Source organism: Pelecanus crispus, chromosome 7 (assembly GCF_030463565.1).
Source record: "Pelecanus crispus isolate bPelCri1 chromosome 7, bPelCri1.pri, whole genome shotgun sequence".
NCBI lineage: Eukaryota > Metazoa > Chordata > Aves > Pelecaniformes > Pelecanidae > Pelecanus > Pelecanus crispus.
In genome coordinates, this window is record NC_134649.1 from 22968379 (window position 1) to 22994079 (window position 25701).

At 59.2% G+C, this 25701-nt stretch overlaps 3 protein-coding genes across 3 annotated transcripts; all 3 read right to left on the reverse strand.

The window, feature by feature from the left end:
- Positions 1-403: 403 nt before the first annotated feature.
- ISLR (immunoglobulin superfamily containing leucine rich repeat) lies at positions 404-3369 on the reverse strand. Its single transcript, XM_075714525.1, has 2 exons — positions 3330-3369; positions 404-1662 (listed from the first exon to the last, which is right to left on the reverse strand). The coding sequence occupies exon 2, from the start codon at positions 1652-1654 to the stop codon at positions 404-406; it is 1251 nt and encodes a 416-aa protein (XP_075570640.1). The 5' UTR covers positions 1655-1662; positions 3330-3369.
- A 4894-nt stretch (positions 3370-8263) lies between these two features.
- Positions 8264-10363, reverse strand: LOC104032666 (immunoglobulin superfamily containing leucine-rich repeat protein 2). The gene has a single exon (XM_009485076.2). The coding sequence runs from the start codon at positions 10361-10363 to the stop codon at positions 8264-8266; it is 2100 nt and encodes a 699-aa protein (XP_009483351.2).
- Positions 10364-16473: 6110 nt separating this feature from the next.
- LOC104032971 (protein PML) lies at positions 16474-24488 on the reverse strand. The gene is made up of 9 exons (XM_075714209.1): positions 24437-24488; positions 23108-23675; positions 22115-22692; positions 21627-21679; positions 21032-21112; positions 20727-20943; positions 19983-20035; positions 17141-17297; positions 16474-17048 (listed from the first exon to the last, which is right to left on the reverse strand). Exons 1-9 carry the CDS (start codon positions 24486-24488, stop codon positions 16474-16476), a joined length of 2334 nt encoding a protein of 777 aa, XP_075570324.1.
- Between the last annotated feature and the right edge of the window lie 1213 nt (positions 24489-25701).

Genomic DNA, 25701 nt, shown 5'->3' on the forward strand with positions numbered 1-25701 from the left:
TCCCTGGTCATGGCTGGCTGCTGCGGGTGGTAGAGGGCTCGTGGTGGGCTCTGGGGATGGGTGATGGTTGCCCTGTTGAGGGTGGACTTTAATCCTGCAGGCGCGCCTTGGTCTCAGGAGGGAGATAAATCAGGAGGTGGCAGATTTGGATGCCTGGGAAGTGGCAACACAGTGTGGATCTGCTCTACATCACCTGAGCTTGTTTAAAGCTCTCAACTAATGGAGCCCAGCCCTGACCCCCATCTAGGGAGGGTTGAACTACCAGCCCTGGGCCTGAGTCTCAGTCCCTTTGACTCCTGACCACCCACAGTTCCCAGAAGCTCAGCAAAGGCATGGCACTACGTGAAGATAAATGCTACAGAAAGAGGGGGAACCCCCAAGGCACCGTTTCCTTCTTCCCCCTTTAACAGCAGAGCATGATGCCCAAAGCCAGTAGGAGGGTCCCCAGGTGAACCTGGGGCAGCACTCCTCCAGCCCTGTTCTTCGACTCCCTCGGCATGTGGTAAACGATCACCAACTTTTCTCCAGCACCAGAGGGATCCATTTCATCCCCCTTGTAGCAGCTCTGACCACCAAGGTGGCTGGCTTGGGGGTCATCTCGGAGCAAGTCTTCAGCTGGATTCTCTGACCCAGCCAAGGCCACGTTGACTGAGACATCCCGCTTGCCCACATCATTGACAGCAAGGCAGGTGTAGATGCCTTCATCCTCCTTGCTGAAGTTGGGGATGGCCATAGTGCCATTCTTGAAGACCAAGAAGCGCTCCTGGCTCTGCTTGACATTTCCATCCCGTGCCACGTTGGGCCCGTTGATCTCGACATGGCGGCTGGAGGTCTGGATCTTCCACCTGATCTCTGGTGGGGGGCTGCCCGCCACACTGCAGTGCAGGGTCAGGGTGAGGCCATCATACATGACAGTGTTGTCCAGGTTGGAGAGGTAGGTGAGCTGCACGGAGGGAGCAACACAGTGGTGGTTGGGGATGTCTGTCACTGCCCTGCCCTTCAGCCTGCTAGGAGCCACACACAGGATAGACCCCCCCTTGGTGATGGAGACGGAGGTGTTCTCAGTCCACTTCTTCAGCCAGAAGACCTTGCAGGAGCAGTTGAAGGGGTTGTTGAAGATCTGCAGCTGGGACAGCGAGGGCAGGTTGTCAAAGGTGCCCTCAGCCAGGGTGGTCAACTCATTGTCATTAAGCCAGAGGGAGCGCAGGTCCTTCAAGGAGTAGAAAGCATCCCTGGGCAGCCCGGCCAGGCGGTTGTTGTTCATCTTCAGGATCTGCAGACTGCTGAGGTTATGGAGGTCCTGCCAGGGGAAATCCGCAATCTTGTTGTGGCTCAGGTCCAGGTTCTTCAGGTGCACCAACAAGGCGAAAGCCCCCGGTTCCACCACCCCAATCTGGTTGTAGCCCAGCCACAGTGACTGCACTTCAGGAACCTCAGTGAAGGAGCCCTGCCCCAACCAGCCGATCCTGTTGGCCGACAAGGTGAGGATGGTCACGTTGGAGGACAACCCCTTCGGTACCTCCTGGAGATCCTTGTAGGCACACTCAGCCAACAGCCGCCCGTTCTTCTTGGTGGAGCAGGAGCAGGCACTGGGACAGGCCAGGCAGGGCCTCAGGAGCACGGCCAGCCCCAAGCAGCAGAGCAGGGGCCTCATCCTTCCTCCTGGGAACAGAGACGGAGGGTAATGAATGGGATGGGTCTGGCTGAGATGGGGGTCTGTTTTTTCTTGCCATGTACTAAGAGGAAGCAGCAGAAGAGCAAAGCATCTATGTGATTACCCCTAGCACTTCAGCTGGAAAAGGCTGTTTGAAATATTCCTTAATCTGAAGAAGGCATTTTCTCGCCAAGAGCAGAGCCTTCAACTACCTACGTGAGCAGGGAACTTCCCCCTAAACCCTTTCCTTCCCCCACTGGAAAATGCCTCTTTTTGATTATTGATGAAATACCACCCTGCTGGGATGCTGTTTTCCCAGGTTTTGGGATGAGAAGTGGGAGCTGGGGGTTCAGAGTTCACCCTGCTGAGGCTGGAATTAGGGGAAACGGAGCAACCACAGCTCTTTCACAACAAGCCTTCCCCTAAATCATCAAGTTGCTGGGATTGTCAGCATGCTTTCAGACCTCAAACCAACCCCCCATCTCCATATTTTTCCATGTCATGGAAAAAAACAACTTCTCAAGTGCTTTTACTCAGCAAGAGAGTGTGGGGTCCCTGGCTGCTGGAATTCTTTAGAGCAAAATAGTTCTGAGCTAACTCCTTACTCCCCTTCTTCTTGCCTTGCAAAAGGGACTGTGCACGCTTGGTTCCCAGCATCTGGAAGCTGCGTCCCACCAGGGAAGAGGTTAACTGAGGCTCTGTAAGGAGCTGGCACTGAGACCCCTTTGTCTCTGCCTTGTAGGCCTTCCAGTCCCCAACCCTGTCATTTAGAGCAGGAGGGGGAAGACATTTTATTGGCAACGGAGAGGCTGAATAAGACCTGCACAACAACTGGAGGGGGGGGGGGGGGGGGGGCAAAAGGGGTTACAAAGTGTCCTGTCCCGCAGGGATAGACCACCCCAGGGCTGGGGTTCAAGGGATGGGGAAGGAGCCCCAAGGGTTCTGCCAGTGATAGAGGGGTGAGAGCCCGGCAGTGGTGGGGGGTTCCCCTTGGCTGATGCATTTAAAGCCCCTGGCTGGTGTGATGTTGGGGTGCCCCGTATCTGTCCCAGCCCAACCTGCCCAGCAAGGTGTTGGTCCCGGCTTGCAGAGGCAGATCCCCATCACCCCGAACGTGCTTGCGGGATGCACGGGGAGCTGGGCTGGGGGCGCGCCCCCAGGGCAGCACGGGGGGAGGGGGGGGCCGGGTCCCGCCGGGATGGCGGGGGGTTGCCGAGCCGCTCGAGCTCCCGGAGCACCCCTCCACCTCCGTTCCCTCCCATCCCAAACCGCCCCTCCACCGCCAGCGTGCCCCTCCGGGGGCGCAGTTACCTCTCCCCGCCGCCGCGCTCGCTGCCCCGCGGCCGGGGCGGGCTGAGGCAGCCCGGGGGCGATGTGAGCAGGGCCGGCACGCCGCATACCAGAGCCGTGAATAACCATCCAGCCCTCCCTGCCTCCCTCCCCAGCCCGGCCAGCCAGCTCCCCCCCGGTCCCGGCGCTCCCGGCCGGTCCCCGGCCCCCCGCTCCCCTCCCCGGCCCCTCCTGCCCCTTCACCGGCAGCTTCAGGGGGACGGAGCCCGGTCGCCCTCGCTCCTCTGGAGGTGGGGGAAAAGGGGACCGCCGGTTCCCTCGGCCCTAGTCGGGCTTCTCCTCCCCTCCCCGTCCCCGGGGCCCTTTTGTTTTCCATGGCACCGACCCACTCCCGCTGTTGGAAAACGGCTGCGGGGGCCCTTCCTCCGCCCGCCCGCCTCCCCCCGGAGCTGCTGCCGGAGCCCAGCCGCGCCCGGCCCCCCTCTCTGCGCCCGGAGCTGGGGGAACATCCAAACCTCTGCCCTCCGGGGGACCCCAACCCCGCATCTGGGGGGCTATCATGTCCCCCACCTTGTAGGGGACGTCTGGGGACAGGGCGGAGGTTGAGCGGCTTCAGGAGGATCTGGGGAGGCTGCTGGCCGGTGAGTTGCCTCTGAGAGGGGTTGACAGGCTTCGGGGTCTCGGGGGCGGCAGGATGCCCCTGCTGCAGGGCTGTGTGGGGCCAGGGCAGGCTGGGAAGGAGGGTGGGTGGGTGCCCAGAGGCTGCATCAGGGTGGCAAGAGGAAGGAGGACAAGCCATCGAGCTACACGGAGGCCACCCAGAACCATTTCTCTGCAATAAACTGCTGATAAAAGCTTTTAAAAGTAGATCATTGGGCATTCATCCTGCAGCCACTGTCCTCCAGAGTGGCAGGACCGTTGCGGCCAGAGGTGGGCATCCAGGACCGGGATGCTGAGTGGTCCTTGCTCCCTGTCCTCGCATACTCATCCACTGGCCTAACTGGGGCATGTCTGGTAGGAAACCCACCTTATGCAAGGCTGGCACTGGAGCAATGTGGTGTGAATTGCCCGGAGTGTGGAAGCACTGTGGCATCTGCAGAGGTGTGAGGATCTCCACACCGGAGCAAGCCAGACCCTCTTTGGAAAAGACCCTGAGCATCATGAAGGTGGAGCAGGCATGAGCTGGAGCCCCCCAGGAGAGTTTCAACTCCATGTATCCCAGCCACAGCTTGCTATCTTCACACTTGGGCTGACGCTGCTGTTGCTGAGACCAGGCTGTGAACAGGATTAGGATTAAAAATAGTGCCGTGCAAAGGAGAAGGGGATTATTTCAAAGCTGGAGCATTTTATCAGGCAGGCTTGCAGCGTGGCTGCTGCAGGACATGCAGGCATGCCTGGTGAGCTAGGGATTTTCTCCAAGGGGCCAGGACCTGCTTTACAAGGCATTTGTGGGGGCTGTCACTGCCCCTCTTGGGTGTGAGGTTCTCGCTGGCAGGGCAAGCATGGGGGTTGATTCCTGACCCCCCCATGAGCTGATATCACTGGTGCCCATCACCTTGGAGCAGGGCATGCTGGAGGTGGATGGTCCATCACCCCCTGTGCTGAGAAGCTTGAACAGCTTCAGAGCCCATCCAGAAGGGTTCAGGAGCTCTGAACCAGTGGAGGACACAGAGCAGGGGTGACTGTAGAGGACCAAGCCTAATTCTGCTCACTCACACTCACAGAGCAGATAAAAGATGCTGCTCTGATTACTTCTATGGGGACCCCAGACTCCATCTGTGACCCCACTGAGGCACAACCCCTTCAGCAGGTGAGGGCTGTAGTGCTGCCAGTGACCGTAATGTGGGGGACACAGCGATGCTCTTTTCCCTTGTTTTTTTGATCTGGGATAAGAGATAATTTGGGGATGGGAGGGCTAAAAGCTGCTTTATTCCGGGGCTGTCCTGCCTGGGCAAAGGGTGCCAGACGCCTTCCCACAGTTTAGGTGACACTGTGTGTGACAGAGCCCGGGCTGCGTGGGTGCGAGTTTGTCATCATCAGGCGTGGGCACATCCCACTCAATCCCCTGGGCTGGTGACAGGCTCTGCAGAAGGGTTAATGCCTTAGGAGGGGCTGAGCCACCCTGCTGGGATGCTTTAAACCCTTCCAGGAGAAACCCTTTCCAGCTGCCCCGGACATGGAGGGGCTGGGAGGATGCAAAGATCCATCCCTGCCCCCTTCTTGTGCCTTTGGGCACTGGGTGCTAATTAGTGCCCTCCTGAAAAGGAGCAAATCTCAGAGTAATCCAGCATTGGTAGGTAGCTCATCACAGTGAGATTCCCTGTAGATATGTTAGGCAGGGAAATCTATTACTCCCTAATTAAATGGAGGCAGAAATGATTGTTCTTTTTCTATTCCTTATATGTTTCTAAGCGTGGAACTCAATTATAAGTGTATCCGCAGAAGGGGATTTGCCTACAAGAGGGAGTCTCTGCTTGGCACGGGGTTTTAAAAGCTGGAGCAAACACCTGGGCTGCTGCGGCAGAGCCTCAAATTCCCAGGATTTGGGGGATTTAGGTGGACACCCCCCCTGCCTGCCACCTCTTTGCGTGCCGACCTGCTTTGTCTGTCTCCCCCACGCTCCCTGCTGCAGGAGAAAGATGCAGAGCCCAGTCTTAAAATAGAAAGCTGTCCTCTGGAGGATGGAGAAACGGGTGTTTGCTTGGGGAGGGATCTGCTGGGATGCGGAGGCTGCGTTTGGGGAGAGCGAGAGGCATCAGTCTCCCCCCCCGCCAAGGGGCCACCCTTGGGCGCTGGTGAGTGGGGAACCATCCCCACAAGACGGCGGGACGCCGCCCCTCAAGCAGGAACACTAGGAGGGCATGTGGCTTCGTAGCTCCAGATAAGAAAAGCAATCGGAGGCAGCCTTAAATCTTCGCAGTGTAATCGTGGGCTTAAATCATCAGCTGGACGAGAGGGGAGTGCTCCTGGCTGGGCCAGGGGCGGGGGGCTGGGGTAAATCCACCGGGCACCTTCTTAGCACCCCCGGTCTTAGGGCTGGGAGCGCTTGGGGGCCGGGGTGACACTACCGCCTGCCCAGGCAGCCCCGTCCTGCCCCCGGCGCGGCTCTGCGGGGCGGCACGGCGCCGGCAGTGTAGTCGTGTATGTACATACATACAGGGTGTGCGTAGGAGAGAAGCGTTGGATGTATGTGTGCACGGAGCAAGGGCATGTGTGCACATGGGTAGTGTGGGTATTTAGCGTATATTTGTACATATATTGAGCATGCATATTGCGTGTGCGTAGATACACAGATCTTATATAAATTGTATGTATATATTGTATGCATTCTTACTCCATAGGTATGTATATAGTGTATGAGTATTGGTACGTGTGTAGAGAGTGTGCGTGTATGTGCTGGGGGAAAATATTGTTTGTATTTTTCTATATAGCGAGTTTATAGAGAGTGTGTCTACAGAGCATATATTTGGTTCATTATATTTTCATACACATTCTGTATTTACGTATATTTATATTGTGTGCATAGACTGAGTACATACAAAATGTGTGTGCATAGTGTGTGCATACAATTATTTATGCATATACATACTGTGTACATATATATAAAAAATGAGTGTAAATAGCATAGATGTCTATATATATAGTGTGTGTATCTATATATAGTATGTGTGTGAATTGTATTTAATATGCATATACATAAATACATAAATATAACGTATATACTGTGTGCATGCATGGTGTATGGGTAGAAATAGATGTGTGTGTGTATATATATATTTATAGTGGCGTGTGCGTGCTTTGCCTGTAGCTGAGGCGATGTGTCTCCGTGCCGCCTCCCACATCCTCGGGCTCCCCTCGGCCGTGCCGGACTGTACCGGGGGCTGTACCGGCCTGCACCGGGCAGAGCCCGGGGGCAGAGAAGTGGGGGGGGACATGGGGCACAACCTTCCCCTCGCTCCCATCAAGCACGGACCCGGCTCCACTTTCAATCCGTTTTATTGACTCTTTCACAGACAGAAGCTCGCAGAAAGGCGCCCGCGGTTCTCGCCGGCCCCGGGGCTCCCGGGGACCGGAGTGCGGAGGGGTGGCGGCGGCGACCCCTCGCCTCCGGGGGCCGGGCCCCCCCTCGCCGGCCCGCCCGCCCGCCCGCCAGCAGCACGGGCGCGTCTACGGCACAGACACTTGGCTACAAGGCTACTCTACCCAAAACACATCGAGGGGCCCCGCCGGGCCGGGGGGTCAGGATGGGACCGGGGGGAGAGGGGGGTCGGGCCGCCCCCGCCACACCGGGGAGCGGGCGGGGGGCGCGGAGCTGTCCAGCCCCTCCGGGTGCCGAACGGCGCCGCGGCGAGCGGCGGGGAGCACACCGGGGAGCCCCGGCACCCACCGGGCAGCGGGGAGGGGATCGCACCGGCGAGCTCCGGCACCCACTGGGGAGTCCTGGCACCCACCAGGGGACGGAGAGCACCGCCGGGAGCAGCAGGCACCGGGGAGTCCCGGCACCCACCGGGGAAAATACGGATGCACCGGAGCGCAATGGGCACCCACTGGCGAAAATAGGGATGCACCGGAGCGCGATGGGCCACCCATCGGGGAAAACAGGGATGCACCGGAGCGCGATGGGCACCCACCAGGGACTGGACCGAGGCGCGACGGGGACCCACCAGGAAGTGGCACGGAGCGGGGAACGGGGAGGATAACGCCGAGGAACTGTGGGGACTGCACCGGGCTGTGGCGCGGTTCGCACCCGGGGCTCGGCAGCGCCGGACTGGGGAGCGGCAGGACCGGACCGGGGAGCGGCAGGACCGGACCGGGGAGCGGAGGGGACTCACCGGGGACCGAGGGAGCGGCGGGACCAGACCGAGGAGCGGCAGGGACCCACCGGGGACTGAATCGTTTCCAGAAAAAAAGGGTTTGGGATGTCAGGCTTTTTTCTTTTAGCCATTTTTTCTCTTTTTTTCGTTTTTTTCCTTTCAGTGGAAAGAAAACACGGGGAGAGCAGAGGACAGAGGTGGATGGGGAAGCTGGAATCGTTGCGGTGTTGCTGCCGAGCCGGGAGCAAGGACCGCCAGTACCCAAAACGGAAACGAAATCTTGGGAGAAATGTCCTACCCGCATCGAGCATCCCCCGGGCGAAGTACCTTCCCCTGGGACCTGCCGCCTGAGGGAGGAGGAAGAGGAGGAGGAGGAGGGTCAGGCGGGCGTCGCGGAGGATGCTTCAGTCTTTCCTCAGAGGAAAAAGCAGCGGTGGTGTCCCGGGGGTGGGGGTGGCTGGGGAAAGGTGGGGACGGGGAGAGGGCTGAGGGGGTGCGGGGATGCTCAGCGGGGGCGCTGCCGGTAGTTGCCGTTGATCTCCTGGGAGATGGTGACAGCCTCGGCACCCAGCGGCAGCTTGTCGCTGTACTCGGAGTGGACCTCGAACTCCTCGCCATTGGCTTTGGATTGCGACTCCGCCATGGAGCTGGCTGCCATGCTCTCCTCTCGCTCCAGCTCGGGAGCCCCTTCGGCTTCTGTCCTCCTCCGCCTCCTGCCTCCTTCGTCATCGTCCTCCTCCTCATCATCTTCTTCCTCCACGTCCACTTCCCCCACCTCACTGGGATTGTAGTTCTTCTCGGACTCCAGGTAGGAGGCGCGGGGGTCAAAGTCAGCGGCCATGTGCTTTTCCATTTGATCCGGGTTCTGGGCCTTCATGATGAGCTTGTAGGTCTTCCCTTGGTACTTGGAAAGGAGGTGGCACCACGTGGCCCCCATCAGGGGTAAGGTGGCCAGCACCAGCAAGAAGATGCTCACAACCACAATGATGATGAGTGAGGGGATCTCTTTTTTGGTGGTGAAGACCACTTGGACCTGGCAGTCTTCCCCCAGGTAGGTGAGACACACAGAGTAGTTGGTGCCGGGGTTCAAGCCCTGAAACCAGTACGAGTTCACCCCTTCCTCGATCTTGGACCACTGGACCAAGGCGTGGCCCTGGCTGCTCTCCTGGCACAGGTAGAGCATCCTGAGGTGGACCTTCTCAGGCTGCATGTAGGTAGGCGTGAGCTGCACCCGGGCATCGCGCTCTGACACATCTAAGGCGATCACCCCCAGGTCAAACGTGTGCTGCTTGAAGTCGCCACTCTGGTTGAAGGCATGGTTGGAAATGTACTTGCTGGTTTGCGTGGAGCCACACTTCTTCTCAAAGGATGGAAGCTGGAAGGGGACTTGCCCGTCTCCTGTGGACTCTGTCCCAGCCACTGGGGATGGTTGGCTCTGACGGGTGGGACCGAGGGGTTTGCTCCTCTCATCTGGCATGAGTACACTGTTCTTTGCTCCCTTGGCCCCAGGCTTCTTGTCACCTGGCTGTGCTTTACCCAGCAGCGGGTCCCTCCCAGGCTGCAGCGGGTATTTCTGGGTGCCTGCCACAGCCACGTTGACTGAGGTCTGGTTGCTCCCCATTTCGTTGGTGGCCAGGCAGGTGTATGTGCCTTCTTCCCGCTTGCTCAGGTGGGGAATCACCAACGTGCCATTCTTGAAGACCAAGAAGCGCTCGGGATCCTGTTTAGGGACGTCTTTCCCAGCGCTCTCCTTTGGGTTCCCATTGAGCTCCAGGGTTTGGCTGGAGGTGCGGATCTTCCAGCTCACTTCGGGTGTCGGGGTGCCCGTCACAGTACAGTGCAGCGTCAGGGTGAAGCCATCAAAGAGCTCTGTGGTGTCCAGGTTGGGGTAATAGGTGAGCTGCATGGTAGGCGAGGTGCACTGCACATCTGGGATCTTCCCCACTGGCACTCCTCGGAGCTGCTCAGGGAGGGCACAAGTGATGGAGTCCTTCTCAGGGATGGAGATGAGCGTGCTGTCCATCCATTTCTTCAACCACTGGAGCTTGCAGGAGCACTCAAAGGGGTTGTTGTAGATCTGCAGGTGAGAGAGGGAACTAAGTGAGTCGAAGATACCTTCTGCAAGGGTGGTGAACTTGTTGTTGTTGATGCGTAGGGACCGGAGGTCCTTCAGGGTGTGGAAAGCCCCCTGAGGCACCAGAGCCATGTGGTTATTGTTCATCTTGAGCAGCTGGAGAGCGCTGAGGTTGTAGAGGTCCTGCCAGGGGAAGTCCACAATCTGGTTGTGGCTGATGTCGAGGTTTTTCAGCTGCACTAGGATGGCGAAGGTACCGGGCTCGATGGAGCGGATCTCGTTGTGTGCCAACCAGAGAGAGGTGACCTGGGTCACCTCCACAAAGGAACGCCTTTGCAGCGAGGTGATCTTGTTGGCTGAGAGGCTGAGGGTGGTCACATTGGAGGGCAACCCTGTAGGCACCACTTGAAGGTCCTTGTAGGCGCAGTCGGCAAACTGGTGGGCGTACTTGTCCACGCAGGCGCAGGGCTCGGGGCACGCCCGGGCCAAGCCGAGCAGGGCCACCAGCCACAGGGACAGCAGCGGGGCCATCTCCCCCTGCCAAGGGACACAGGGGGCTCTCAGGGCTCCCGCCTCCTCTCCCCGCCCCGCTCCCGGTCCCGGCCTCCGCCCGGCAAGAGGCGGTGGCGGGGCCGCGCCCCATTGTCTGTGTCCGGCTCCCCCCAGCAGCCGCCCCCTCGGCCCTCGCTCCTTCTCATCCCCTCTTCCCCCTTCTCCTCCTCTCCCCCGCTTTCCTTCCTTTCCCCTCCTGCTCTTCCCACCTTTTTCACTCTTTTTCTTGTCTTGATTGCGCTTCCCCCCGCCCCCCAAATTAAATCTCGTTTTCTTTCTTCTCTAATTTCTCCTTTTCCTATTATTTCTTTAGCTTTTCTTTTTTTCTTTTTCTTCTTCCAGCCTTTTCTCTCTTCCTCTCCCCACTTTCCTCCCTCCCTTCTCCGTCTGTCCCTAGTTCTCTCCTTCCCTATTTTCCTCTCTCCCCTGACACCCCCTTCGCCCCTGTCGTGTCCCCCTCCCCCCCCCCCCCCCCCCCCCCCCCGTGCCTCGCCGCACCGGGGCTGACCCCGCACCTTACCCGCTCCTAAGTGGCGTTAAGCAACACGCAGCCCTTCTCGCCGTTACCGGTCCTCTGCATCCTCCTCCCGATCGCTGTCCCTGTGGCACGGAGGAGCCTCCGCCAGCCCGGACGCGACGGTGACGGGCGCGGCGAGGAGGGGGGGGACCCCACCCGTACCCCCACACCTCTCCGGGCTGAGCTGCGAGGCGGAGCGGGGCCGTACGGGCACTGGGCTGCTGAGGCGAGAGCGAAGGGAGGAATTAGCATTTCTGCCAGCCTCCCCCTCCGCACGGCTGCCCCCTCCCTCCTCGCCACCCCTTTCCCATCCCACCACCCACCCACCGCCGCCGCTCGCCAGCCTCCGCCGGGGACGGAGCCGGCTGCTCCCCGGGGTGGGCACGGCTCCCCCCCAGAAAAAAACCCAAACCAGAACCCATAATAAACGCCCTCCACGCAGAGCAACGAGTACAACTCACACGCACTTGGCAGCAGCCATAATCCAGCCCCCCCTGCTCCCCGCTTTCTCGCCGGGCTCCCCCCGGAGGGACCGGAATGCCGTCGGGGCAGATGCGGGACACGGCTAGCCCCGTCCTCCCAGGACATCGCGGGCTCGCAGCCCTTGGGAAGCGCTTGTGGACGGGGAACCGGGGCTCGGGACCCAGCCCAGCACTCCCTGTCGCGCCCCCGCCCCGGTGCTGCCGCCCCCCCTGCCCGGGCGATGCGGTATTTCTGCGGGGCGGTGTGCGGCGTGTGCCGCCGCCCCAGCCCGTCCCGTCGCGGGTAGTTCCCTTCTGCAGGGCGCTAACTGCATGCAAAGACCTTTTAAGCGTTTGAGCGGAGGGGGAAGGAGATGCGGGGGGGGAGGCACGGGAGGCTGCCGCGGATTCCCGGGACGGGGCCGCTCTCCCTCATCTTCCTCCTAAAGGTTTCAACCCCGTGAAAAGGCGCGGTAACGGGGAGCCCCCTCTCCCCTCCGCAGTTTCGCCTCGACGTGGGGGTCTGTTCTCCCCCCCACACCCCTGGCCCTGCCCCTCGCCTCTCCCCCCGCCATAAGAAACCCGAGAAATCATTGACTTTGTGAGCGGGATCGATTCCTGCCTTCCACCATTCCCCCCGCATCCCTCCGCCTCCGCCCCACCGGTGGCTGCGCCCGGGAGCTCTGCCGGGGGGGCCGGGGCGGGCTCAGCACGGGCTCGGATGGGTCAGCCCTGTCCTCCCCGTGTCCCCGACCCGGCTCTGTCGCGGCAGCCAGCGGCCCCGCCTAGGGGGGCTGGGCACTTCCCGGGGGGCTCCAGGGGTGGGGAGCCCTGGGGGTCTTGGGGGGCTCTCGCCACCTCCCTGCTTGCTCGCAGGCAGAGTAAAAGCCCGGTCACCTCTCCCTCGGGGGGAGCCCAGCTCCGCATCCCCTCCCCGAGGCCACGGGGATGGGTGTATTCTCCCAAGGACGAGGAGCGGGAGGAGGGGAGCGGAGTGGGGGTGATGGCTGGAGGGGCAGAGAGGGGAAGCTGCTTGACAGCAAAATGCCAGGTCTGATCCTCGATGCCAGCTCCAGGCACCTCCACTCTCCCAGGAGCCATGTCCAAAGCCCCCCAGCCTGACACCTGGTGCCCGGGGACCACATCGGCCAAAGTGGTCAGCCTCAGACATGCCTCAGTTTGCCTTCAGCCCTGCGGTCTGAGGGCTGGTAGGGGGCTGACACCCACGGGGTGGGCAAGGAGCTTGGGTGATGTGTGGCCACCAAAACCACTTTGTTTCCATGCAAGTGAACCAACACTGAGTGTCGCACCATGGCCACCTACACTGTGACTGTCACCATGCTCCCTGGAACAGTTTTGGCCCAGCCCAACTAACATCCCCCAGAAAAGCCCTGGGCATGGTCCAGGGGACCGTCCCAAGCAGATGGACAAGGCCACCTCGCTTTGAGGGGCAACAGGGATCTGCAGAGGGGTCAAGCAGGAGGGAGGCATCGCTTCAAATCCAGTGCAGACATCTGCGCTTCCATGTATCCCTTCCCACTGGAGCAGAGTTTGAACAGCTGTGGTGCTCTCAGCATCTTCAGGGCTGAGCCATGACTCACCCCCTTCCCATCCCTGCAGCTGGCTGGTCGCCCAAGCATGCCCTCACCCTTACCATGACACTCTCCCAAGCACTAGTAATTTGCAGCTCAGGGAATCACAGCATCAGACATTTGGAGTTGTGGTTTATAGGCATTTTTTTTTCACTGTTCTGCTCACTCTCTGAATGCCCACGGGCTGTCAGCCTCTTCCAAGCCCCACAGCAGGGAGTCCCGTGGTCAGCAGGGCAGCATTTGGGGGCTCAGCATCTCCAAGCAGCCCAGATGTGTACCCACACTGCTCCTTACCCCTCGCTGCTGCACGTCAGGTTATTGCATGTCCCAAGCTCTCCATGCTACCATGGGGCTGTGGGACCATGGGTCAGCCCTTGATGGTATTGACCCATGGCTGGGACTTGGGCTGCAGAGCTCAGGTGGAAGACACAGGGCTGCAAGACTGCAAAGTTGCTTCAAGGAGCATGAAAGTAGGTTAAAATGCCACAGGAAAGTGGCCAACATGGAGAAGATGCTTGCTTTCTGGCTTGGCTGCTATCCACCGCACTATGCTGAGCTCTTCCCAAGATGTCTTTGTTCATCATGCAAGAGGAAGAAACCCAAGTGTCCTAGATACAGTGGCAGCATTTCAGGAGCATTGGAGGCAGCATGTTGTGCTACAAATGGGTCAGAGGATGAGGCACATGTGACAGGTTGGGTAACACATCCCTCCTCCTGCTCCTGAGGGCCAGACCCTAACCTACACACTCTGGACGTCATTGTAGCATGAAGCTGTATGGTGTGGGTTACACCATCCATCCACCTCCCCATTCACAGGTGTGACAGATATGTGGGGTTTGTGTCACCGCTTGTGCCTCAGTTTCCCATGGGCTGAGTGCAGGGAATAACAACAGTGCTCTGTGGTGGTTTTTCAGTCCCCTCAGATGAGACCTCCAAGAGAGGACGGTGGAGGATGGAGGTGTGGATGAATGGATGAATGGATGGGTAGATGGGTGGGTGGATGGGTTGGTGGATGGATGGAAGAGCAGGGTCTGGGGCTGTCAACCTCCTTTTCACAGCTCATCTGCCTCAGCCCCAGGCACCCTAAGTTTCAGCATGCTTCTAAACATTTGACAAGTAGAAGCTGGGCTGGAGGACAGGTTCACAGCTGGTATTGACCATCACAGCTCTGGGGACACGTCTCCCACTGGTATAAATGAGGGCAGCCTCCCAGCTGGAGGATTCACTGGATCACTACTGCAGTCAATGAGGGTTTGCTGATTTACACCATTAATCTCCAACTGGTGTCTAAGGGAGGAGCCCTCCTCACCATGCTGGTCAGGGGCATTGCCTATTTAAGGAGGAGAAGGCCAAGCCCCCAGTTTGGGTTCCTCTGGCTTCTCTAGCTTCCAGCCCCAAGCCAGCTCCTCTAACCTCAGGTGAGTGCATCAAGCTACCACCCTGGGAGCATTCTGGCTGCAAGACCTGGTTGGCCAGAGGCGATGTGTTGTCTTCTTCCATTGAGACAAGGCTTCCCTCAGCTTTGCCTCACCAGTTCTCCAAATATTTAAGAGTCCTGACCACTCTGTCCTTGCTCTTGATGGTCCCTGGGATGCAAACCTGTTTGGATGTTAGCAGGCTGATGTTTTTATTGGAAATGTAATCCAGGTAACTTTTCTCAGGCTTGTTGAGGTGAGTCCTCCTCTGCCTTGGACTTCCACTCACCCTGGCCAGCCAACCTGAGCAATCTTGCAGGGCATAATCAAATGCAGATGAACTGGCCCTTTGGCTCTAATTAGTTTTGTATGCTTGTTGGGGGAAGAAATCCATTTTCATATACATATACAGAAAGGATTTATGCTGCTCCTTTTTGGTTTGGTGGTTTTTTTTTTTTCCCCCTCCTGAGTCCCAAAGCACTTTGCTCGGGGCTAGCAGGGAGTCATTTTATGAATGGTTTAGATTGAACAATGCATTATTAATAACAGCCAATCAAGCAAGCAGCATATTATATATCATTTCAGGAGATTTGCTTAATTCAGTAAAGTTATTTATTGCTCTAAAAAAACCCAGAGAGACTCTGATTCTTCCTTATATCTCTGGCTTGGAGGAGGATTTTCATGGGGTGGCTGTGGGTGGAAGGGGGTCCAAGGGGGGCTGTACCAGCCTGCGAGTGTGTAGAAGCTGTCTGTTGGAGGTGAAAGCTGGTGGAACCTTTGGGGAACTCTCACCCCGCAGGGGTACCCCAGCTGCAGCCCTTTCCTCCAGCATTGGGGCTTGTTGCGTGCTGCTCTGCTCACGCCACAGTGACAAACCCTTTTCCAGCCGGATGAATGAGCTTTACGGCAGCTCAGGGCAAAGAAACAGCTAATCTGGCTCCCGCAGCCCATTGACTTCGCTATTGTTTTACAAGACTTTGATGAGGCCGGTGACAGCAGACAGATGGGGTCTGCTCTCCTCCTGCTGTGCGCCTTGTAGAGGCTGCTCCCTGCGCACAACCCTGTATCAGACCCCAGAGAATTCCCAGGGTGAGATGGCATCGTCTGAATTTGGTGGCGAGCCCTGCGCACCACCGTGCAGTCGTGGGGGCTCCTTCGGGATTGCTCCCTATAAACTGCTGTACGGTGCTGGATCTGTCCCGATTCTTCCCTGACCCAGGGAAGGCAGCAGGCAGGACAGGCAGGGGGGAAGGCAGCCCCTTGCCCGCCCCTGCCTCGCTGGCCGAGACCCCGCTCCAATAGTTCACAGCTGTGTCTGGGCCACTGCTTGCTCCCGGGGGGGGGCTCCCAGAAGATGGGGGTCACGTTTCCTCCCGGTCCCCCCCCAATTTTCCAAGCCTGGCAGCTCCCACCGCACCCTCTCGGAGAGCCGACCTTCACCACATCCCTTTCCTGCCCGTCCTCACCCGCCTCGAGCCACCCAGAGGACCTGTTCGCCACCCCCCCGTGCCCAATACAGCAGACCAGACCCCCCGGTGATGGTCGCAGCGCCTCCCAGGTACGAGAGGAACCACCGGCGGGCTCCGGGGACGCGCGTGCGCGTCAGACGGGTGCGGGTTGCGCGAGCGTGCGCGCACGCGCAGGGCCCCGGCAGCCCGCGCACGCCCGGCCGCGTGCGGCTGTGCGGAGGGGACCCCTGCCGGCGCGCGCCCCGCACTGCCCTGCCGCGCGCAGCCCCGGCTGGGGACAGCGCTGCCGACCTCTGCCTGTCGCCGGGGGCCGCATCCAGGCTGCGGGGTTTTGGGGCGGGCAGGGTACCTGCTGCTGCCCGGGCAGGGTGAACAGCGCTCCGAGTATCCCCCCTCCCACCCGGGCTGGGAACAGGAGGGGTGGAGATGCCCCAATAAATTACGCTGCACCGTGTAATTTATTTTATAAAGACACTAATTTGATCGGGTGGTTTCTTCCCCCTAGAGCTGAGCAAGGGTCCTGAACCTTTTAAGCCCCATGCTGGGAGCAGAGAGGGTCTGTGTGTCCTGTTTGATGCCCCTGCAAGCATCCCTGCATCCCTGGCACGGTTAGCCTGAGACCTAGCCAGCTCAGCTCATGACTCTTCCAGCTCCCAGAGGATGAGATTGCGCTGGGCCAGGATCTTGGCCGCCCTCCTGGAGAGCAGCTTCTCCTGCACCAGGGGCCGCAGCATGGTGTAGCTCTGCAGGTTGCAGTGGGTGAGCACCATCCTTGCACTGGCATGGGCACGGAGCTCCAGGGCTCCCCAAAGCTCCTGCAAGGCCTTGGCTGTGGCCAGCGTGCTGCCCTCATTGAGCTGCTGCTGCAGGTGCCTTCTCAGCAGGCTCTTCAGCTTGTAGGAAGGGGCCTTGGGCAGCTTTTCTTTGATCAAGGACAACATATCCACGTAACCACCCACAACATGGCAGAAGTCCGCTTTTCTGTCCGTGGCATCCAGGGCTTTAAAGAGAGCGGGCAGCTCCGGTGCCCAGAAGTTAAAGATGACGAGGATGGGCCTGCGGAGTGGGGAGAGGTACCAGAGGAGGTGCTGCATCCCCACCTCCATGGGGACGCCCTGGGAGAGCAGTGCTAGCACTGACTCAGGTGTCTGAATCAGTGTCTTGAAGGTGTGCTCCCCATTGGCCGCCGCCACCTCCATGATGCGCTGGGCTGCAGAGGGGAAAGGATGGGGCTGGAGTAAGTATTTGGGGGTGCCCCTCTCTGCCACCCAGCCCCCTGTGCCCAGGAAAGGCAATGCTCACTTTTCTGGTCAACCTTCAAGGTGAGGAACACCAAGCTGCTCAGCTCCGACCCATCGTCCCAGGAGCTGGTATGGCCAGTGTTGCGGTGGGGTGAGGTGCTGCTCCCAGACCACGTGGGGCTGGAGGGCTTCTTGCTGTCCTTGGGCTTGCTGGAAGCCTGCAAGAGATTGGAGAAGTGGGCCAAGTCCTATCTGCCTGTTTGGACCTGGCTGGGAAGGCATGAGGAGCACCCTTGGGTGCATCATTGGCCATGGGCAAGGACCTGGTTGTGTGCAATGCCATGAGACCCACAGGGTCTGATGTCCTGGCACTGCCAGGGATGGGTTGAGTGTGTGTTGTGTCTCAGGAGTGGGCTGGCCATGGAGAGCCCAACTTAAAGCCCAAAACCAGGGTCTGGGCCAAGTGAGCAAGAGCAGAGCCCTGAATGCAACGTGTCCTAAGCAGGGGGTGGGATCCAGGCAGTGGCCAGAGGGATACAACATGCAGGTCCGGGGACTTGGTGTCCCTTTCTACACATCTCATCTGGATGCAGCTCATGCAGGGACATAAACATGGCTGAGCAACCTCACCACGTGTGATACCGCTAGACTTAAAGGTCTGGTTGGTGTCTAGAGGAAAGGGGGACTGAATTGGGCCAGGAGGAGGTTTGGTGCCGCTCCAGGCTCAGCAGATCCAGTGCCTACAGTGGTGCTTCCCAAGGGTGAGTAAAAGCAGCCACCCCAGCCACCCCTGCCCAGCCTTGGTGGGGATGGACATCCGCAGGGAATATCTCTCTATGGGAGGAGTAGGACAGCAATGCATTCAAGAAATTCCAACCTTGGTTATCCCCCCTCTTTCCCCCAGGGACAATCCTGCACCCCTGGCCTGGGCACCCTGCAGCAATGGGGCATCCATCTCCCTCTGCACCAGCTCCCTGCACCTTCACCTGCAGACCAGGAGCGGTGGAAACATGGGTTTCCACCCACCATGGGTGGTGCACATGGGCAAAGCCAAGCGTTCCCCAGCTCAGGGGATGCGGGATTGCTTAAATGCCAGGTTAAAATTAGGTGTTTGAAGGGCATATGGGGTTGCTCTGTCTGGGAAAGGACAGGAGAAGGATGATGGTGGTGGCAGTGCCCTGTGTCCCCCTCGCCTGGCTGCCCAGAGTGACCCAGGTGGCCTGAAGAGAGTTAGATGAACCAAACTCAGCAACAAAATGGGATCGCAGATGCTCTTGTTACCCAAACCAGCAAGAAGCAAATTGAATTTCTATGCAAAAAGGTTTTATTGGAGGGTTAAGCAGAGAGGGAAACGTGTGGGACTTGTGGGAAGGAAAATCACCCATGCAGAGACACACATGCTTGTAGCACCATGGTGGCTGTGGGCAATGGATCCTGGCAGAGCCAGGTGCTGGCAATGCTCTTGCAGCTTCAGCTCGGGGTGCAGAGCATGATAGTCCCCAGGTGACCCCACAAAGGCTCCTCCCCAGCCCCAAAATATCTCTTTAGATGTCTGAGCCTCTAGGCAGGTCCTCAGCCCTTGCCCTCCACACCCTGAAGGCTGCAGCTTCCCTGGGCTCCATCCTGCTGCCTCATCCCATTGCTCAGCCTTTTTTCTCACTCAGCTGCTAATTTTTCTCCCTTTTCCAGGCTTTAAACCATTTTTTCCCAGCTCTCAAGGTTGCACTTTTCTAGTGCCCAGCATCAGACCATCAGCGAGATGTTTATACCCCTGGGACATATCTTTTTTCAGCCTGCACGTTTGCTACACCCTTAAATTCACATCGTACCAAAGGACACCTGGTTCATGCAGGGATTTCTCACAGCAAGCTGCTAACATCCCCAAAAGCCCCAGCCTTGGGATTTTTTGGCACTGGCAGGGAGTGGGGACAGGGTTTTAGCCCCACAACTCTTTTTTCCCCCTCTGTTAGGGATGAACCAGGAAAGCAAAGAAAAACAGCAAAGGAAAAAATGAATAAGGAAGCCAGCAGCAGGCTGGGATTTAATCTGGAAAGTTTTATTGAAGAGTAAGAAGAGCTTCTGCATTAGTTTATACAAAAAATATGGGGCTGTTAACCCCTCATTAAGCTCGTGCTGGAAAACCAACCCCCCCACCCCGATCCCAAATCAGCCACGCTCATCTCCATTTCCAAAGGGATCCCCTGCTCACACTGGTGATAGGGTATCTCAGCAGGGTTCGCATGCCCTTGGTTCATCTAACCACCTCGGCCAGGGCCATTTGGTTGCAACACACCAGTCTGCAGTACCAGTGCTGTGAAATGTCACTGCAGGGAGCTCGGAAATGTCACTTTGGGGATGCTCAGATGGTCCCTACCAGCTCTGGTGGCTCCTGGGAGCTTCTCAGCCTGTGTAGGCACAGGACTGATGAAATCCCCAAGCACGGATGCTACATTCGACTTGCAAACCTGATTTTTATATGAAAATTGATTTTTTTTAAGATGAGAACAACCTTCCCAGCAAGGTGGAAAGGAAGAGACCATAAGGACCAACTCGAAAGGGTCATCTCGGGGGATCAGCTGATGTGGGATTCCACCTCAGAGCAAACCAAGGTGGGGTTTGCTGCCTGAGAGAGAGGACCCTGGCTGCTCCAGAATGCCAGGAAATACCAGCAAATGTCTTAGCCCAGGAGGACTAGATTTGGGATGGCCCAGAATCCCTGCCACTTGGGAGTAACCGAAGGGGAAGACAGCAAGCAAGTCTCTGGCTGATGCTAGGAAGAGAGAAGGCTCAGGTCTGAGCATGACTGGAGGAAAGGGAAAGGCACCCCAGAGATGATGGGGTGCAGCTCCCTCTTCTGTCTGCGGCGTGGCTCAGCAAGGAGGGAAGTCTGCCATTACACTCACCGCCGTGCCTTCCGAGCTGTCATCTGAGCTGCAGATGATGATGCTGGTGTCTTCTGCGGAAGGAACAGGAGGGTGCTGAAGCTTCAAGACTGTGATTTTGGATCACACCGGTTTTCCCATGGGAGGACTGACCTTATCTCCCGATTTTTGCAGCAGAGGGCAAATGCTTCTACCAGGACTATGAACCACCCAGCCCTTGGGTGCTCTCAGATTCACCCCAAGTCGGAGCAACCTCTTCACTGCTGCTTCACTCCTATGAACCCTGTACCAGCCTCTCCAGCAGATGCATTTCATCCTCCCTCCTGTTTGCAGAGCTGAGCCTGAGACCCCTCACTGTGGGATGCTGCAGCAGGCTGGAGTGGGGCTCTGTGAGCTCGGGAAAGACAATGTTTTGCTAAAAATTGTAGTCGTTTTTGCCCCAGGAAAATCCAGAGCTCCTGGAACAGGAGGCCAGGGAGTCTCTCTGCACACCTGCCCTGCTGCTATCCTCTTCCCTAGGCTTGGTTTTGGCTACCTCGGAGGCAGGACATGGAGCTGGATGGAGCATCTGCATCCACCCCTGAGCATTGCTCTCATATTTACCCCCTGGGAACTAGCCCCCACCCTCTGCTTAGCTCTGACCCAGGGGAGTTTGGCCAAGGCTCTGAGTGCACAGGGGTGCACAGAGGCTAGGAAAGATGGGGGACCCCCATAAGGGGGCGAAAGAGATGGGGTAACAAGGAGGGCCGCATCCCCAGTTCCCACCTGCATCAACAAAGTGGCTGCTGGCGGCAGGGATGTTGCTGCAGTTCTGGCTCGGCATCGAGGTGCTGGGCCCCTTTCTGCCTTCACACTGGTCTGAACTGGGATCGCTGGGGACCAGCATGTTGTCACACTCCAGCTTCACTAGCTTGGGTGAGATCTGGCTGCCCCTTTCCACACAGTGCAACTTCCGCCTGGGCCATGTGGTGATGGGGGGAGTCTGGAGAGAGGAGAGTGCAGGGGATGTAAGGCACGGGGGTGGTATCTCCTGTCGCCAAAGGCTCCTGCCTGGCCAGGGCAGTTCTTACCGGGCTCGTCTGCATCTCCCGGAGGCTGATGGTGAAGGTGGGCAAGATGCTCTGGCTCTCAGGCTGGACCGGCTCTTCTTGCTGCGGACAGAATGCAGAGCAATGTTAGGGTGAACCTCAAGACCACTGACCCCTCTGCAGGGCTGTGGTGTCCCCAAGCAGCGGGCAGAGCCAGGAGGGGCAGAAACATCCTCAGCAGGGGGGGAAACCGAGGCACAGCCTGGCCCTCTGGCTTGGCTCAAGGCTTGCGCCTGAGCTGCGGGTGTTTGGCAGTGCTACAGCCAGGGGAGGCTACAGTTTTCCCTGCCGAAAATAAGGGATGAAGCAGCAGGCTCAGAGAAGCAGAATGGGGTAGGAGCACACCTGGGTAGCAGGAAACAAGGACTACAAAGCAGGTTCTTCTCTGCCCAGGCAGAAACATCTCTGGGGGTTTGTTGTTAACAAAGAAATGGAATGGAAGCGATGGTCTGTGAAGGGGAAGGCAGTCCCTTGGGAAAGGCTTGCAAAGGTGAGAGGAAGTGGGGATCCACATGTCAGCTGATGCAAGAGCCCTCCCCGCATGGCAGCACACCAGGATGAAACACGAACATCTCACCAAGTCGTTCTCCAGGGCCACTTCAACCATGGGGACAGCTGGGGAATAGGTAGCTGCAATGGAGAGAGCAGGGCTGCAATCCCAATTCAGAGCCTCCAGAGCTTCCACCTGGCCCCAGCAACAACTGAGCCAGGAAAAACCTGCCCAGCAACTGCAGCAAGGAAGGGGCAGCTCTGGTCTCCTTCCCATTTCCCAGCCCTTTGGTTTGGGATGGCCCAAGGGATTTAGGAGCCTCTGGGGACCCAGAAATCAGCATCACCAGAGCCTGTCAGATTGGTGGGAGACCAAAAAGGGGGTCTGGCCATATAAGCAAAGGAGCAAATCTTGGACCCAGTGGAAATAAGCACTCTACAAGAGTGAATTTGGGCTCGTTTTGCTGCAGGGAGGTGAACCGTGCAGGGCCCAGAACTGGGTGACAGCTTTCTGAGCTGGCCCAAGTCTCCGCTGCCTGTGGGGTGGCTGGATCCATCCCTGTGGCAAGTCCTCACCTGGGTGCCCCATGACACGCTCCACCAGTGTCTGCAGCCTGGCTCTGCACTCAGCCAAGTCCCCGGGCTGTGCTCGGTCCCCAGCTGCTGGCAGCTGCAGCCGCTTCAGTTCCTTCAGAGAGTCTTTGATGAAGGGCTGCATATCCATCACCTCCTGCTCCGTGGCATAGAGGCTCATCTTCTCCACCAGCCGCTCGCCCGCCTCCATCCGCCGCAGCGCTGTCTCCATGCACTGCAGCTCTCTCGCCAGCTCCTGCCGGCCCTGCTCCTGCCGCACCTCCACCAGTCCCAGCAGCTCCTCTTCCTCCTGCCGGATCAGCCGCACCAGCTGCTCCACGCGCTGCTGGATCTGCTCCCGCATCTCCTGCTGTGCCTGCTCCAGCTGAGCGGCCTCATCCTGCAGTGCCATGTAGGTGGCCTCGAAGCCACTTCTCTTCTGCTTCAGCTCCTGGCTCAATGTGCCCAGCTCCTCCTGCCTGCGCTGGGTCTCGCTGCGGATGTCGCAGAAGGGGGCATGCTGGCTGTCCAGCAGCGCACACGAGCAGCACAGTGGTCTCTCGCACTTCTTGCAGTAGATGCTGGAAGAAAACAGGAGCATCCTTCAAAGCTGGTATGTGAGTGGAGGGAGAAAAGCATTTCCACTGTGCTGGGCATGATTTCCCCTCCCCAAGGGACAGCTGAGGAGTTTAACAAGAGGGGAAACTGAGGCACAGGGCAGGAAAGGGTTTTGCCTCACATCACCAGCTGCAGATCTGGGCATGAAGCTGGGTGTTGTTCAATGCACCTCTGCTCCCCTCCCTCCTCCCGGGGATCTGCCAGCCCCGTATCACACGCTGCTCCTGCCCAGGGTCTCGCTGGGGTTGCAGCAGTCCCTCTCCAAAGGCAGGTGATGAAACCCCCTTAGCTCTGCCCTCCTGGCAGAGTTGGTCCTGGAGCAGTAGCCCCAAAGCCCTTGGTGCAGGATGGGACCTAGGAACAAGGCACCACTCTCACCTAGAGATGTGGCCCTGGTCAGCATGACCAGGACTGGAGCAAAAGAGGTTGCAGGACTTTCTGGTGTATTCCAGGAACTGATGGGCTGAATCAGCACGAAGCTCCTCCACCCTCTTGGCCTCGTGGCTCCTCTTCTTGAAGAACCACTGGTGATCCTCAAAGCACTTGGTGCAGAGGAACTCCTCGCACTCGGAGCACCACACTGCCGCCGCTGACCCCTGGCACCGGCTGCAGCTCAGGCCACTGCTGTTGCTGATCTTCTTGTAGATGCTGAGCCTGGTCTGCAGGTTGGTGAAGAGCAGGTTGTCCATGTCAGGGATGCCGCTGGCCTGCGGGATGGCTGTCCGGCACACGGGGCACTGCCCGACGGGCTTGTTCTCGCTCAGGCAATTGAGACACAAGGTGTGGAGGCAGGTGAGGAGCTTGAGGTTGGGCGATTCCTGCTGGCAGCCCTCGCAGAGGATGAACTGGAAGTCATCCTTCACTGCGGGTGGTTGGGATGGAGGAGAGCACAGGGGTGTATCTGGCTGGGGTCCTGTCTCCATGGGGGCAGCAGCACCGTCTCCGTCTAGGTGGGATGTGGGGGAAAGACCCCATTGGAGCATGTGAGATGGAGGGGCACGAGAGGCTCAGTCCCACCCGTGGGGGCCATGCGGGCCACCTGTGGGCAGCCCACTTTACCCACCCTGCTGCAGGGAAGGGATAAGGGAGCCACACGGCAGGTGAGCGGCTCCTCTCCATCCCTCCGGCTGAGGGCGAGTGGGTGGCTGCAAAGGGTTGCGCTCCCTCCTGCCCCCTATGTGGGACCCTCGGAGGTTCTCCTCCCCTCTCCCCAACCTCACTCCCTTCGGGGAATTTTGGATTTCAAAGTTGCGGGGGGGAGGGCAGGGACGAAGTCTGCAAACCCACTTTTCTTTCGTTTCGCTGCCACCGCCTCTTCCCGCCCTGCGAGCCTCTTCCGGCCCTGCGAGCGGGCAGAGAAGGGGAGGGAAGGGGGGGCCCTGGCGACGGTCCCCCCGGCTCCTGCAAAACCTCCCGGGCAGCACTGGGATGCTGGCACCAGCCCTGTCCCCAAAGGTGTCCCCGTCCCCACCCCTCGCCCCCCCGGGCCTCCCCAGCCCGGCAGCGCAGGCAGGAGCCCCCCGAATAAAGCAGAGACCACCCCTTACAACCTCCCCCGCCCCCCACAATGGTTTTGCACCCTAAAAAATAACGCCCCCCACCCAAGCGGGCAATCCCCGCGGCTCCCTTTGGGTGGGCCCTGGGCCAGGCTTTGCCCCCCGCCCCGTCCCGCCTCCCCCTCCAGAAAAGCGGGGAGCCCCCCCTTACCTGCTGGGGGACCGGGGCCGGGCGGCCGGGGGGCGGCGGGGCTGCCGGACATGCGAGCGACGGGGCCTAGCAGCGATCACCGCGAACTTTCGTTTCCTCAGGCTGCCTGGGGCAGAAAGAGGAGGAGGAGCTGGCGGGAAGAAGGCGGGGAAGGCGGCGGGGTTTCCCGGGGGGAGAGGTGCGCGGTGCCGGGGGGCTGGTGGGTGGGAAGGGGGCCAGCCGGAGCCGGGGTTCCCCACTCCCACCCGGGCAGCGCCCTCCGCCCTGCCTGCTCCTGCCTTCCCTCTGCTCCGGGCTGCCGGTGGCGGAGGAAACTTCGGGGAGGGGGCGGTGCAGGCACCGGAGGGATGCTGGGACCGGGGTGGGGATGCTGGCGCCGGAGGCGGATGCAGGCATCCGGGAGGTCGGATGGCAAAGTTCTGCTTCAGCTGCTAGATAGGACCCCCCCAGGCTGTGCTGGGGTGCACGTCTGGGTGCCGGCTTGGCTGCAAGGACCGCTGCTGTGTCTGGGGCAGCGTCTCAGGCCCCCGCTTCATCCGGAGGGGGCTTTAAACCTGCCCTATTGCCACCCCTTGTCCTCTGCAGCGCTGCTCCAGGCTGCTCTTTGGTGTCCACTACCCTTTGCAGGCGGGTGAGATGGCGGAAGGGGGGCGGGGGGAGGTGGCTTTGGCATGGTGAGAAGGCCACGCCAGAGCAGGGATCATTGGGAAAAATACTATTCCCTGTTCCGCATGGGGCTGGGGTTGGTACCCTCTGGAGCCCCCCAAGGTGTCTGTGCAATAGAGGACCCTGTCCTCCCCACGGCCGGTGGAGCAGTTCCTGGGCAGGGCCTCTCCGGAAAAAACTCACCAAGCCGTGAGCCATGAGCCGTTTCGTCCCTGTGCCGTCAGCAGCCACATGACAGGCGGATCAGGAAGCTCCAGCAGCTCCCTCCTTCCCCGCTGCAGCATCCTCACCACGGCTTCTGGTCCCCACAGCTAGGGGCTGGCGGCCGCGGACACCCCAGGGTTATCTCCCAGCTCCAAGGGGGTGCAAAGCAGAGGGCGTCTGTGGGGCTGTGGCTTTTGTCTCCTGGCTTGGCTCCTGCCCGGAGGGTCACCAGGAGGATGTGAAGCTCCCAGCCCCCAGCCTGGGTGAGACCCTGGCAAGGAAACCCCCTGAAAGATTTGATTTCTTGTAGCAAGAATTCTCCGTGATAACAGCAGGGCTTGCCAGCTCTTCTCCGGTGTCTGTCCGGTTGCACATCAGGGCGAGGAGGTTTGCAG

Coding starts and splice junctions, on each gene's coding strand:
- ISLR (XM_075714525.1), bottom strand. CDS start 1,654: ATGAGGCCCCTGCTCTGCTGCTTGGGGCTGGCCGTGCTCCTGAGGCCC.
- LOC104032666 (XM_009485076.2), bottom strand. CDS start 10,363: ATGGCCCCGCTGCTGTCCCTGTGGCTGGTGGCCCTGCTCGGCTTGGCC.
- LOC104032971 (XM_075714209.1), bottom strand. CDS start 24,488: ATGTCCGGCAGCCCCGCCGCCCCCCGGCCGCCCGGCCCCGGTCCCCCA. Junction 23,676..24,436: donor CGGCCCCGGTCCCCCAGCAG/GTAAGGGGGGGC, acceptor CATCCCACCTAG/ACGGAGACGGTGCTGCTGCC. Junction 21,113..21,626: donor TGGCCCTGGAGAACGACTTG/GTGAGATGTTCG, acceptor TTCTGTCCGCAG/CAAGAAGAGCCGGTCCAGCC.